The following is a 14,983-nucleotide window of genomic DNA, read 5'->3' on the forward strand; positions in this document are numbered from 1 at the left end:
GGAAGGGAAGGGAAGGAAGGAAGGAAAAAGGAGGAAGGAAGGAAGGAAGGGAAGGAAGGAAGGAAGGAAGGAAGGAAGGAAGGAAGGAAAAAGAAGGAAGGAAGGGAAGGAAGGAAGGAAAAAGAAGGGAGGAAGGAAGGAAGGAAAAAGAAGGGAGGAAGGAGGAAGGAAGGAAGGAAAAAGAAGGAAGGAAGGGAAGGAAGGAAAGAAAAAGAAGGAAGGAAGGAAGGAAGGAAGGAAGGAAGGAAGGAAGGAAGGAAGGAAGGAAGGAAGGAAGGAAAAAGAAGGAAGGAAGGAAGGGAAGGGAAGGAAGGAAGGAAAAAGGAGGAAGGAAGGAAGGGAAGGAAGGAAGGAAGGGAAGGAAGGAAGGCAAGCAGAATAACAGAGTTAGAAGGGACCTTGGAGGACTTGTAGTCCAACCCCTGCTCAAGCAGGAGAACTTATACCATTTCAGACAGGTGGTTGTCCAGTCTCTTCTTAAACACTCAGTTAATATGCTTAGAATCCCTTTCCGATGATGAAGCTGAACATGTGAAGATCTTTTTCTCCCTCTTTTACCACTTTGGGGGGCGAGGGTGAAATGGAACTGACATGTTTAAGCTTAAGCTTAAATAGAGAGTCTCAAGGATGCTTTTCAAAAGGCAATTGGACTTTCTTGGGTTTTTTCCTTGAAAACATTTCGCTTCTCATCCAAGAAGCTCCTTCAGTTCTAACCGACCTGTGGGGAAAGGAAGGATTTATATTCTTTGCAGTTATCTGGTCGTTAGAGCTCTGAAAGTCCAGATGACTGCAAAGAATATAAATCCTTCCTTTCCCCACTAGTCATTTAGAACTGAAGAAGCTTCTTGGATGAGAAGTGAAACATTTTCAAGGAAAAAACTGAGGAAGTCCAGTTGTCTTCTGAGAAGCACTTTTGAGATGACTTGGATGATTGAGAACCTCCATAGACACCTAAATAGAGAAAAACAGAATTCTGCCATTTCCTGCAAAATATCCAATTTCTAGTCCTGGTGACTAAGAGGTGTCTGGGTGATGGCACCTGAAATCTCAGAAACCTGAAATGTAGTTTTGAACCACAATTTTCAGAACGAAAAGGCCTGGATTTCATCTTCCCAGGCCAGTTTTTTCCTCATCCTTGGCAACTTTCAGATGGTTGGACTTCAACTCCCAGAATTCCCCAGCCAGCCAATGTCACCAAAGATGAGAGACGCCACTCTAGGCAGATTCATGAGTTGCTCAACCTGATGAGGGGAACAAGCCAGAGACTGAGGAAGACAGTTACGTAAGTTTTTGACTTACGACCAGAATTGGGACCAGAATTTCTGTTGCTAAGCAAGGCAGTTATTAAGAGAGTCGCTCCCATTTTATGACTTTTGTTACCATGGTTGTTAAGCGAATCACTGCAGTTGTTAGGTGCACCACCTGTTTGTTAAGCAAATCTGGCTTCCCACATTGACTGTACTTGTCAGAAAATGGCTGAAAAGGTCACACATGGTGATTGCATGACCCTGGGATGCAGCCAGGGATGGGCTGCTGCAGGTTTGCTGGGATTTGGGAGAACCTCTAGCTAAGATTCTCTGCAGTTCGGAGAACCCCCATAAGTTTTTTTGGCAACTATGCAGGTGGTTTGTCATATCCTTTTTCTGGAAAGTTCCTTTACTTTCCTAGCCTACAAGTTGGGATTTCCAGGTGAGTAAGCTTCCCATCCAAGCATTCAAACAAGTCCAATCCTCCTGAACTCCTAGATGCTGCTGACAGCTGAGCAGCCATCATAGAAATTGAATTGGGTGGTCCAATTGACTTTAAAGGAGCTGACATTCTGGTAAGACTTCTACGTTGCTACCATAAGTATTGATCTAAATACTGCAAATATTAAGGATTATTGTTGGGGGCAATATGCTGACTCTGTAAACCGCTTAGAGAGGGCTGTAAAAGCACTGCAAAGCAGTATATAAGTCTAAGGACTATTGCTATTGTCCAGGTTTCTTATATGTTATTATGTTTAGCATATTATGTTATATACTAAAACATATAAAGAACAGTTGCAGGAACTGGGTATGTCTAGTTTAATGAAGAGAAGGACTAGGGGAGACATGATAGCAGTGTTCCAATATCTCAGGGGCTGCCACAAAGAAGAGGGAGTCAAGCTATTCTCCAAAGCACCTGAGGGCAGGACAAGAAGCAATGGGTGGGAACTAATCAAGGAGAGAAGCAACTTAGAACTAAAGAATTTCCTGACAGTGAGAACAATTAATCAATGGAACAACTCGCCTCCAGAAGTTGTGAATTCTCCAACTGGAAGTTTTAAAAAAGAGATTGGATAACCATTTGTCTGAAGTGGTGTAGGGTTTCCTGTCTAAACAGGGGGTTGGACTAGAAGACCTCCAAGAGCCCTTCCAACTCTGTTAAACTATTCTATTATTCTATTCTATTCTATTCTATTCTATTCTATTCTATTCTATTCTATTCTATTCTATTCTATTCTATTCTATTCCATTCCATTCCATTCCACTCCACTCTATCCTTTCCTATCCCATTCTATCCCATTCTATCCCATTCTATTCTATTCTATTCTATTCTATTCTATTCTATTCTATTCTATTCTATTCTATTCCATTCCATTCCACTCCACTCTATCCTTTCCTATCCCATTCTATTCTATTCTATTCTATTCTATTCTATTCTATTCTATTCTATTCTATTCTATTCTATTCTATTCTATTCTATTCCATTCCATTCCACTCCACTCTATCCTTTCCTATCCCATTCTATCCCATTCTATCCCATTCTATTCTATTCTATTCTATTCTATTCTATTCTATTCTATTCTATTCTATTCTATTCTATTCTATTCTATTCTATTCTATTCTATTCCATTCCATTCCACTCCACTCTATCCTTTCCTATCCCATTCTATTCTATTCTATTCTATTCTATTCTATTCTATTCTATTCTATTCTATTCTATTCCATTCCATTCCATTCCATTCCATTCCATTCCATTCCATTCCATTCCACTCCATTCTATCCCATCCCATCCCATCCTATTCCTAATTTCTATCCTATCCTATCCTATTCTCACGCCCCATCGGGAGAGGAGGCTTCTCAAGTTTCTTCTTCACCCCCCCCCCAAACTCCGGATAATTTCCGCGCAGCCAACATCCTGACTTCCCGGCGATTCCTGACCGGCCCAGCCTTGCCAGGCACCCGTTCGTTGGAACAAGGCGGAAAGGTCCTGGCCGGGGCTGTTGACTTGGGAGAGCGCGTGTTCTGACCCTTCCACCGATCTTCTGCGAAGCGGGTTTCGCTCGATTCAGCCAGCTAAGCGACCCGGGCGGGCTTCCAAAGGCCAGCAGGGGGGGCGGGGAGGGGCGGCAAAGGAGGGAGGGGTCGGGAAGAGGCGGAGGGCGGAGAGGGTGGGAGGGCTCCAAGCCCCCCCCCTCCATCCCCCCCTCCATCCTCCCGTTGCCCGCAGGAGGCGTCCGGACTTGTCAGGAGGAAGGCAGACCCATTGCAAACCACGGAGGCGTTTGCCTGCAGGTCCCGCCGAGGAAAGTCAGGATGAGAAGCTGGAAGGTCCTGGCGTATCTCTTGCTGGCCGCCTGGGCAGGGATGCAGCCGGGGGTGCTGGGCAAGGGAGCCCCGGAGCGCTCTCAGCATCGCCTGCAACACGGAGCCTGCACCTACACCTTCCTCCTGCCCGAGCTGGGGGGCTGCGATGGCGCGGCCCCTCCTGCTGCCGCCGCCGCCGTCCCGTTCCAAGTGTCCAACTCGCTCCAGAGGGATGCGCCGCCCATGGCCGAAGCCCAGTGGCCCGTCCAGCGACTGCAACAGCTGGAGACCGTCATGGAGAACAACACCCAGTGGCTGCAGAAGGTGGGGAGGAGGAGGAGGAGGAGGAGGAAGGCGAGGGTGCTAAGGCCGAAGGACCTGGGCAGAAGCTGCAGGGATCAGGCCCTGGGGATTGGGGGGGGGCCGCTGGGGAGGAGAGAGAGAGAGAGAGAGAGAGAGACAGAGTCAGAGACAGAGACAGAGACAGAGGGATAGAGGGGGAGAACAGAGAGAGAGAGGGAGGGAGAGACAGAGACAGAGACAGAGAGAGGTGGGGAGAAGAGAGAGAGAGAGAGAGAGAGAGACAGAGAGAGGAGGAAGGAGGGAGGAAGGGAGAGAGAGACAGAGACAAAGAGAGAGAGGGAGAGAGGGAGAGGGGGAGAAGAGAGAGGGAGGGAGAGAGAGAGACAGAGACAGAGAGAGAAGGGGGAGAGAGGGGGAGAAGAGAGGGAGGGAGGGAGACAGACAGAGACAGAGACAGAGAGAAGGGAGAGAGGGGGAGAAGAGAGAGGGAGGGAGGGAGGGAGACAGAGACAGAGACAGAGAGACACACACACACACAGAAAGAAAGAAAGAGAGAGAGAGAGAGAGAGAGAGTTGTATGCATTCATTGCACTTGGTTGGCTTGGCTTGGCTTTGGGATGTGGGTGGAAGAGTAAAAAGCATGGTGCCAACTCAGAGCAGTCCATGGTCTGGTGCAATGTCCAAAAAATGGATTCATAACAAGCAGGGTTTACCTGGTGTGTGGGAATGCAGGAATGACTTTCACTGGTTGGGGTCTGTAAGGTAACTTAGAGGTTATCAAATCTAAGGGAAGGTCTTTCTTTGTAGAGATCTGAGGACTGTGCTAGTCTCTTTGCAACAGTGGGCCAGGTAAGACAGACAGACAGACAGACAGACAGACAGACAGACAGACAGACAGACAGACACACACACACACACACACACACACACACACACAGTGGTCCTTCATCTGCACTGCACTGAAGCCTTGCAAGAAAAGCAACAGGCTGTGAAAAGTGCCTACGGTAGTCGGCTGTTTTTGCAATGAGCCAAACAGCAGCTTGCTTGTGGTCTAACGAACTCTGAGTCCCACTTTGTAACGGTTTGTGTAAGGATTTATGACTTAGGATGCTGCGCAGACCAACGGCAAACGAGTCAGTAAACCAACGTGTGATAATCGGGACTGAGACGTTTATTTATTTATATATTTACTTTATTGGTTAGCATTTTATCTAGAACTAATCAGTGGAATGGAAATTGCCTCCAGAAGTTGTGGGGGCTCCAACACTGGAGATTTTTAAGAAGAGACTGGACATCTGTTTGTCTGAAAGGGCATAGGGACTCCTGCCTGAACAGGGGGTTGGACTAGAAGACCTCCAAGGTCCCTTCCAACTCCATTATTCTGTTATCTCAACTTTATAAGTAACTTAAGGCAGCTAACATACTAATTTATTTATTTTATTTATTAGTTCGATTTATATGCCGCCCTTCTCCAGAGACTCAGGGCGGCTTACAATACGTTAAGCAATAGCCTTCATACTTTTGTATATACCTGCTTAGTAGGGCTTTCGGGCCCCCCCAAGCAGTATTCTTTTTTTATACAAAGTCAGCTTATTGCCCCCACAATCTGGGTTCTCATTTTACCTACCTCAGAAGGATGGAAGGCTGTCAAGTATTTGCAAGCCATTGGCACATGTGTCATATAGACACCAGTGGAGGTAGAGAGTGTCTCCACCCCTATGTGGAAAGGAGGGGCTTACCCTGAGTATAAAACCCCCTCCAACCTTTTCCACCTCTCTCTCTCTCCATCTCTTCATGTTTGTTCCTCATGAGACTTGATCTCTGTTGTACATAGTTAATATGCTTTATCATATGAATAAATACGTTTAAGACATTTATTTATGCATCTGCCTCTGAACTCTTCTATGCTCCTGGGTGTTTCTACGATCCCAACTCCACAAAGGCTGAGTCAACCTTGAGCCTGGTGAGATTTGAACTCGCAGTAATTGCAGGCAGCTGGCAACTAAGTGCTACTTAACAGCACTTTAGTCCGCTGCTCCACCAAGGCTCCTTCCTCTCCCAAAATCCCCAACAACCTTTTCAGATGAGTTGGGTTTAAGAGAGAGTGTCCAGCCAAACTCACCCAACCACCTGGAATGCCTAAGGCAGGATTAAAGCTCAGGGTTCTTGGTGATTGGCCCAAAGTTACCCCGCCAGCTTTCTGCCTAGAACTAGAACTCACCGTCTCTGGGTTTCTAGCCTGGTGCGTTAATCTACTAGACCAGATTGATTGTCTCTAGTGATACGGTTTTAATGGGTAGGTTCATGCGGTATTCTAGATTAAAACCAAGGAAATCACAGTTTGGTTTGACAGCAAAACAGCACTCCTTACTAGTACTGATGATGTTACCGAGTTTGGTAATGAGACGTCTGCAAGAAAATAAGCAAGTTCAGAGAGCACCAAGGATCCCCTCATTTCAACCTTGAGCTTCAAATATTCCCCTTGATTGGTACATTTTGTTTTATTGCAATGGGTCACTCAAACAAAACTTCTGATCCTTAAACCTTTATTGTGGTTCTTCTTGTTATTGTTAATACTCTGTGTCATTAAGTCTGATGGCTTTAATTTTAATCAATTTGGGCCAGTGGTGAAATCCCAATTTTTTTTACTACTGGTTCTGTGGGCGTGGCTTGATGGGCATGGCACGGAAAATCTCCATTCCCACCCTACTCCAGGAAAAGGATACTGCAAAATCTCCATTCCCACCCTACTCCAGGAAAAGGATACTGCAAAATCTCCATTCCCACCCCACTCCAGGGGAAGGATACTGCAAAATCTCCATTCCCACTGCACTCCAGGGGAAGGATACTGCAAAATCTCCATTCCCACTCCACTCCAGGGGAAGGATACTGCAAAATTTCCATTCCCTCCTCACTCCTGGGGGAAGGATATTGCAAAATCCCCATTCCCTCCCCACTCTGGGGCCATCCAGAGGTGTTATTTGCCGGTTCTCTGAACTACTCAAAATTTCCGCTACCAGTTCTCCAGAACCTGTCAGAACCTGCTGGATTTCACCCCTGGTTTGGGCCAAACAACCACAAGGGATTGGCTTCCTCACCCTATCTAAGGCAGGGATGGCATATATTTGAGTGAATAGGCTTTGCTGTTGGAGAGGGAGCAGAATTCATTGGGAGGAGTGGTGATCCAAGATGAGTGGGTGGGATTTTCACAAAAAGCGATCAGGGCTGGGATTTTTATTTTGTTCCCTATTACTTGGAAAGGAATTTTCTTGGCTTTTCAAAAACTTTCTACTGCAATTTTGATACTGAATGGCACAAAACCCAGAGTATTAAATAGCAGGGAAAAAAAGAAACTATTAATTTTTGACAGGGATTGCTCATGCCTGGCATTAAATGGCCACGATGATGTGGGTTCATATTTACATTAACTTCAATCCAACAAACCATATGATGGCTTTGGGGGAGGTGTGGGGCCAGGAAGAGGCATCGAAAAGCTATTGGTCTGGATAATTTTGGTGGCCAGGATTTTTTTTGCCCCTTCAAAATTAGTGTGTGACAACAATGCAGGAGAAGTGTGCATCATTTGGAATTGAGTTGGACAAAGGGCCTCCAGATCTAGTATGTGTGTCATTGCTGTACTTTGTTGGCATAACAATTTAGGCCAGGGGTGGGCTTCAAAAATTTTAACAAGGGGTTCTCTGCCTGGTTGCTGGGTGGGCGTGGCTATTGTGGGCAGGGCCTAATTGGCCTCCTGCACCACGGCCGGGGGGGGGCATTTTTTCCCTACCCGGAAGCCTCCGGGAGGGTGCAAATGGCCTCCCCAGGCTCCGGAGGCCCTCTGGAGGCCAGAAATGGGCCAGTTTCTGGCCTTCCCGAACTTCCTGTAGGCAAGTTTTTCACACACACCCTGGAGCCTCCACGCATGCCCTGCGCTTACCTGCATACAAAACGGGCCGTGTGGGGACTCCTGGGAGGGGAGGGGTGGGGTGGGCAGGCAGGGTGGGGCCAGCCAGGAATGGGATTTGGAGGTTCTCTGAACTGCACAGAATCTTAGCTAGAGGTTCTCCCGAACCCCTGCGAACCCCCAGCAGCCCCCGCCCTTGATTTAGGCCCTGTAAGATTTTGGTCCTCAATTTATGATCACAATAGGTACAGGTACTCCTCAACTTACAATAGTTCATTTAGTGACCGTTTGAAGTTACAATGGCACTGAAAAAAGTGACATGACCATTTTTCACACTTATGACTGTTGCACCATCCCCCGGGTTCACATGATTTACAGTCAGATGCTTGACAAGGGGTCTTGTCACATTTATGACAGTTGTGGTGTCTGAGGATCAAGTGATCCCCTTTTGCAACCTTCTGACAAGCAAAGTCAATGGGGAAAGCCAGATTCACTTAACAACGGTGTTACTAATTTTAACAACTGCAGCAATTCACTTAACAACTGGGGCAAGACAGGTCGTAAAATGGAGCAAAACCAGTAATGGGATTCAGCCAGTTCGCACCTATTCGGGAGAACCAGTTGTTAACTTTCTAAGCAGTTTGGAGAACCAGTTGTTGGAAGAAACCTTATTTTGTTTTTTTCTACTTTACAGGGCTGTAAGGAAGGCAGGAAGGAAACATTCTAGTGGTGTTTCTAGCCTAATCTTTATTGCCCTGCTTACAGAAACTGCCTCTCTGGTTAACCCTTATTAACATTGTAACAGCTAAGGCGAAGCGCTCATTGACGTGAGTAATGTTGAGTTAGCCATGCCCACACGGTCATATGACCACCAAGCCATGCCTACCCAGCTGGTCATTAGGGCAGAGAACCGGTTGTTAAATTATTTGAATCCCACCACTGAGCAAAACTCACTTAACAAATTTCTCATTTAGCAACAACAAGCTTGGGCTCCATTGCAATCGTAAGTCAAGGAATACCTGTACTGGAAAATTCATCATTAAGTAATGTGATAGTTAAGTGAGGCATCACAGGACGATGCTCAATTTTGCAGCGTTTTTGCCGCAGTCGTTAAATGAATCACACAGTTCCCCATTGACTTTGCTTGTCAGAACCTGGCTGGGAAGGTTGAAAATGGTGATCGCATGAACCCAGGACGCTGCAACTGATACAATGCTGGTTGACAAGCAACCAAATTTTGCCCATTGGGCGCCTGCAACTATCATAAGGGTGGAGTCTGGTTGTATGTCACTTTTTTCCAGCACTGTCATAACTGCCAACCGATTCTAAATGAATGGTCGTAAGTCGAGGACTTTCTGTACATTCCTTGGAAGTGCAGCCAGAGAAGAAAGAAACTGGGAACTGTAGGTCATTAATACCCCTAGATTCCTTATCCCATCTTGCGGGTTCAAAAGATTTCACCTCCTTTTTATATCAGCTTCCGAGTAACCTACATTGTTGTTGTTGTTAGTTGCGAAGTTGTATCCGACCCATCGTGAGCCCATGGACAATGTTCCTCCAGGCCTTCCTGTCCTCTACCATCCTCTGGAGTCCATTTAAGCTCACGCCGACTGCTTCAGTGACTCCATCCAGCCACCTTGTTCTTTGCCGTCCCCTTCTTCTTTTGCCCTCCATCTTTCCCAGCATTAGGCTCTTCTCCAGTGAGTCCTTCCTTCTCATTAGGTGGCCAAAATATTTGAGTTTCAACTTCAGGATCTGGCCTTCTAAAGACCAGTCAGGGTTGATTCCCTCTAGGACTGACCAGTTCGATCGCCTTGCAGGCCAAGGGACTCGCAGGAGTCTTCTCCAGCACCACAGTTCAAAGGCCTCAATTCTTTGGTGCTCAGCCTTCCTTTGTTGTTGTTGTTAGTTGCGAAGTTGTGTCCGACCCATCGTGACCCCATGGACAAGGTTCCTGCAGGCCTTCCTGTTCTCTACCATCCTCGAGTCCATTTAAGCTCACGCCTACTGCTTCAGTGATGCCATCCAGCCACCTCATTCTCTGCCGTCCCCTTCTTCTTTTGCCCTCAATCGTTCCCAGCATTAGGCTCTTCTCCAGTGAGTCCTTCCTTCTCATTCCTTCTAAAGAGCAGTCAGGGTTGATCTCCTCTAGGACTGACCGGTTGGATCGCCTTGCAGTCCAAGGAGGAATCTTCTCCAGCACCAGAGTTCAAAGGCCTCAATTCTTTGGCGCTCAGCCTTCCTTATGGTCCAACTTTCACAGCCATCTATTGCAACTGGGAAAACCATCGCCTTGACTATGCACACTTTTGTTGGCAGGGTGATGTCTCTGCTTTTTAACATTGATCATGACCTACACTGGGGACTTAGCAAAATCTATTTTCATGCTTACAGTTCAGGGCTGGAATGGGCTTCACTGGGGCTGCCAATTCTTGGAATCCAGCATCAGATGTTCCTGAAAATCATCTGAGCAGGAAGGAGATACAATGCATATGTGTGTGTGTGTGTGTGTGTGTGTGTGTGTGTGTGTGTGTGTGTGTTTGTCACACACACTACTACAGGTAGTCCTCGACTTACAACAGTTCGTTTAGTGACCGTCCAAAGCAGGGGTGGGTTCTAAATTTTTTTACTACCGGTTCTGTGGGTGTGGCTTATTTTGTGGGCGTGGCTTGATGGTCATGTGACAATTATTTAGGATTTAGCAGAGGTACTGGTCTACCAGGCTTTTAACTGCTTGCAGAACTTACTATTTTTATTTTTGCAGGCACTGATCTACTCATGTATTTTTGCAGGCACCGGTCTACTCATTTGTTTTCTTTTAACACTGATCAGCTGTAGGGCGGCCCTTTGAAGCCCCACAGCAAGAGTTTAAACAGTTTTTTTCCCTCTACCCATCAGCTGGGACTCAGGAGGCAGCAATAGATTGGGGGTGGGGCCAAATAAAAGGTAAGAATAACGTGGGGGGGCGGAGGGGGTGGGGGGTCAGAACCGGTTTGGTGACGTCATATCGTCACCGCTACCGGCTTGGGAGAACCGGGCCAAACTGGGAGGAACCCACCACTGGTCCAAAGTTACAACAGCACTGGAAAAAGTGTCCTTCACACTTATAAACACTGTAGTATCCACGTGATCCGAATTCAGACGCTTGGCAACTGACTCATTTATGACAGCTACAGCGACCCAGGGTCATGTGATCCCCTTCTGGGAAAGCCAGATTCACTTAACAGCCGTCCTGCTAACTTAACAGCTGCAGTGATTCACTTAACAACCGTGGGAAAGAAAGCGTGTCAAAGGTTGCAAAATTTACTTAACAAAACGTTTCACTTAGCAACGGAAATTTTGGGCTGTGTTGCGGTCGTACATGGGAGAACATTTCCTCGGGGAGTGGCCAATCTTGTCAGTGCTCACAGCCATGTCCGATCCCCGAGTAAGAACACACGCGGCATGTTCCCCATCCTTAGAGTCCTGCCAATTCCACCCCTCTCCCAACCCCGTTTCTCTGCCTTTAACCCAGTGTTTCTTAACCTTGGAAGCTTGAAGATGGGTGGACTTCAACTCCCAGAATCCCCCAGCCAGCGCTGCTGGCTGGGGGATTCTGGGAGTTGAAGTCCACCCATCTTCAAGCTACAAGGTTGAGAAACACTGCGTTTAATCCCAGCGAGATCTTCAGATTGCAACCTTGGATTATCCCATGGTTATAAAGGCACCCGAGGAAACCAGACCCTTCCTCTCCATCTCCATCCATCGGCAGAAGTTAAAACCAGTGGTGAAATGTAAAATTTGTTATTACTGGTTCTGTGGGCGTGGCTTGGTGGTGGTGGGGGTAAACTGAGTAGGCATGGCCAACTTTTTTTTTTTTTTTTTTTACTTTTAAAACCATTTTTTCTACAACCTCTTCGGCTGAAGAGATTGTAAAAAAAATGCTTTGAAAAGCCTCTGACGATCCCAGCTGACTTGCCTGATCGGCAGAGGCTTTTTTTCCTTTTAAAAACATTTTTTCTATAACTTCTTCGGCCAAAGAGGTTGTAGAAAAAATGTTTTTAAAAGCCTCTGATGATCCCAGCTGAGCCACGCGATCAGAGGCTTTTTTTTTTTTTACTTTTAAAAGCATTTTTTCGGCCAAAGAGGTTGTAGAAAAAATTTATTTATTATTTAAATTTGTATACCACCCTTCTCCTGAAGGACTCAGGGCGGTGAACAGCCAAAATTAATGCATTTTTAAAATGCTTTTAAAAATAATAAAAAAAGCCTCTGATGATTGTGCGGCTCAGCTGGGCAATGGGGGGGTGGGCAGGGATTTTTGCTACCGGTTCTCCAAACCACCCGCCTCCATCACTACCGGATTGAGCGATCCAGTCCAAACCGGAAGCATTTCATCCCTGGTTAAAATGATTTGGGGAGCCACATAGGCTGGTGGAACCAGTGATGCTTCTTCCTAAATTTTTCAAAAATATCTGAATGGTGGAGCAGAACCAGGCAATTTCCTGCCACAGAGGCGCTGAACTTCTCTCCATTTTCCAGCAACGCCAGTTATTTAATTAGAATTCTTGGTCTTAAAATAACAAGCTGGCCAGTTATCAGCATGCAAGCACGCATACTGGCAGGAAAGGCGAGAGCAGGAGGAAGAGAGGGCGATATTTTTAGGACTGCTTTTGTATCTACTGTTCGTCTTCCAGGCTACGGATTTCTAACCATTTAAATGGCTGGCTTAATCTTCCATTTGAAAATGTGCGTGCCGTGTTTAAAGCTGATTAAGACACGCTTAGCTTACGGTAATCGTCACGATTACCTAAGGTTTTTTTAAAATTAAAATTATCATCTATAAAATACAAAGAAAAATAGATAACTGGGAAATGGGAAAAAGGAAAGATGGAGAAAAGAAAAGGGGGGGAGGGAAAGTGGGGGAAAAAAAGCATGAACTTCCAATACAGGTAACCACAACTGAGCCCAAGATATATGTTGTTAAGTGAGCCAGTTGTTAAGTGACTTTTGCCATTTTGCAACCTTTCTCGCCACAGTTGTTAAGTGAATCATTGCAGGGGGATAAGCTAGTAACCCGGTTGTTAAGTGAATTTGGCATCCCCATTGACTTTGCCTGTCAGAAAGGGCATAACATGGCCTTGGGACACAGCTACGGTCATAAGTATGAGCCGAGGTGGCGCAGTGGTTAGGGTGCAGTACTGCAGCTACTTCAGCTGACTGCTAGTTCAGCAGATCAGCGGATCAAATCTCACCGGCTCAAGGTTGACTTAGCCTTCCATCCTTCCGAGGTGAGTAAAATGAGGACCCAGATTGTTGGGGGCAATATGCTATCTAGTATACTGTCTTTGGTGTAAACCACCCAGAGTACTCGGAGAGTGGGCGGCATAGAAATATGAATAATAAAAATAAAAAACAAAATAAAGTATGAACCCTTTGCCAAGCGTGCAAATTTTGATCACATGAATATCGGGATGCCGCAAAGGTCATAACTGTAAAAAAAATGGTCATAAATCACATTTTTCAGTGCCGTTATAATTTTGAAAGGTCACTAAATGAGCTAATGTAAGTCAAGGACTACCTGTATTTTTCAATGCAACAAAGTCCAAAATAAAATTACAGCCTCAACTTTTTCCTTTTACCAACTTAGTAAGTACCATCCATTTCTATAACAAGAGCTAATTTAATCAGCAAAATCCAAAGTCAAGATTTCAATTTTTTTTTTCCTGTCGAGCACAAAGTCCAGGAATGGTTTCCAAGTAGAAACAATACTGGATATATTCCTGTCTCTGATTAAAACAGTTCATTTTGCCATCTCTGCTAGTTCCATCACTTTTTCCATCCATTCTTCCATTGTAGGGATTGATGCAATCGACTTAAATCATGATTTATTAACTAAATTAGATGGCTGGATTCACATTGCATGCTAAGCCCTGAATTATGTCTTGCAAATATGGGTTTGTAGAGTAAGACCAGAACAAATTAGGATGTAATGTGTTCCAGGAACCCTGCCAAAGAGTTAAAAGGTTGAGTTGATTTGTTGAATATCATAATGGTCCAGTTTTGACAATGTAATAAAGCGTAAGATGTGTTTACAAAGTAGGATGATTGGATTCATACAAAACGCTAACCTATAATACGATTTATTTAAGTTAGACTTAAAAAGTTGGATGAATTTGACCTTTGTGATTAGAAAAACCTGGCTTACAGCTTTGTGTGTTATGTGAACCAAATTGTAGCTTATTGACTAAGCCATCGTTCGAAAAAACAAGATTTAAAAGAGGTGTGAGCCCAGCCAGCTATTCTATCTTAATTCACACATCGTACAAAGCCATGATTTGCTGACTAACACAGCACTGGCTGCAAACGCAGATCAGATTAAGCCATAAAATATAAATTGCAAAGTACCATGGCTGGTCTTTGATAGCATACTACTTACCTGCAGAGGTGGGATTCAGCAGGTTCTGACCAGTTCTGGAGAATTGGTAGTGGAAATTTTGAATATTTCAGAGAACCGGTAAATACCACCTCTGATTGGCCCCGCCCCCATTTATTCTCTGCCTCCTGAGTCCCAGCTGATTGGGAGGAAATGGGATTTTGCAATAACCTTCCCCTGGAGTGGGGAGGGAATGGAGATTTTACAGTATCCTTCCCCTGCCACGCCCACCAAGCCACATCCACAGAACCGGTAGTAACAAATTTTGAAACCTGCCACTGACTACCTGCCTGGAGAATTCTGGGAGTTGAAATCCACCTTTCTTAAATTTGCCAAATGCTGGTGCGCTTATACACGCCTCATATAGACCTCTTAGGAATGGGGTGAGGTCAACAGTAGACAGTCTAAGGTTAAAATTTTGAGGGTTTTGGGATGAAACTACAGAGTCAGGTAGTGCATTCCAAGCGTTGACCACTCTGTTGCTGAAGTCCTATTTTCTGCAATCGAGTTTGGAGCGGTTCACTTTAAGTTTGTATCTGTTGTGTGTTCATGTATTGTTGTGGTTGAAGCTGAAGTAGTCATTGACAGGAAGGACATTGTGGCAGATAATTTTATGTACTATGCTTAGGTCAGACTGAAGTCAGCGTAGTTCTAAGTTATCTAAGCCCAAAATTTGAAGTCTGGTGGCATAAGGTATTTTATTGCAGGTAGAGGAATGGAGGACTCTTCTCGTAAAATATCTCTGGACTCTCTCGATTGTATTTATGTCCGATATGCAGTGCGGGTTCCAGGCAGATGAGCTGTATTCAA

At 45.4% G+C, this 14,983-nt stretch overlaps 1 protein-coding gene across 1 annotated transcript in view; it reads left to right on the forward strand.

Moving 5' to 3' along the window:
• The first annotated feature begins 3,508 nt into the window (after window positions 1-3,508).
• The window catches only part of LOC139321224 (angiopoietin-2-like), a 38,023-nt gene continuing 26,548 nt past the window's right edge, over window positions 3,509-14,983 (forward strand). Inside the window, exon 1 of the mRNA XM_070949878.1 lies at window positions 3,509-3,875. Coding sequence (XP_070805979.1) covers window positions 3,561-3,875 — 315 coding nt within the window. The 5' untranslated portion in view covers window positions 3,509-3,560. The remainder of the gene's footprint in view (window positions 3,876-14,983) is intronic.

Source organism: Pituophis catenifer, unplaced genomic scaffold (genome assembly GCF_029215685.1).
Source record: "Pituophis catenifer annectens isolate HBS135680 unplaced genomic scaffold, rPitCat1.0.hap2 SCAF_9, whole genome shotgun sequence".
In the NCBI taxonomy this organism is placed as follows: Eukaryota; Metazoa; Chordata; class Lepidosauria; order Squamata; family Colubridae; genus Pituophis; species Pituophis catenifer.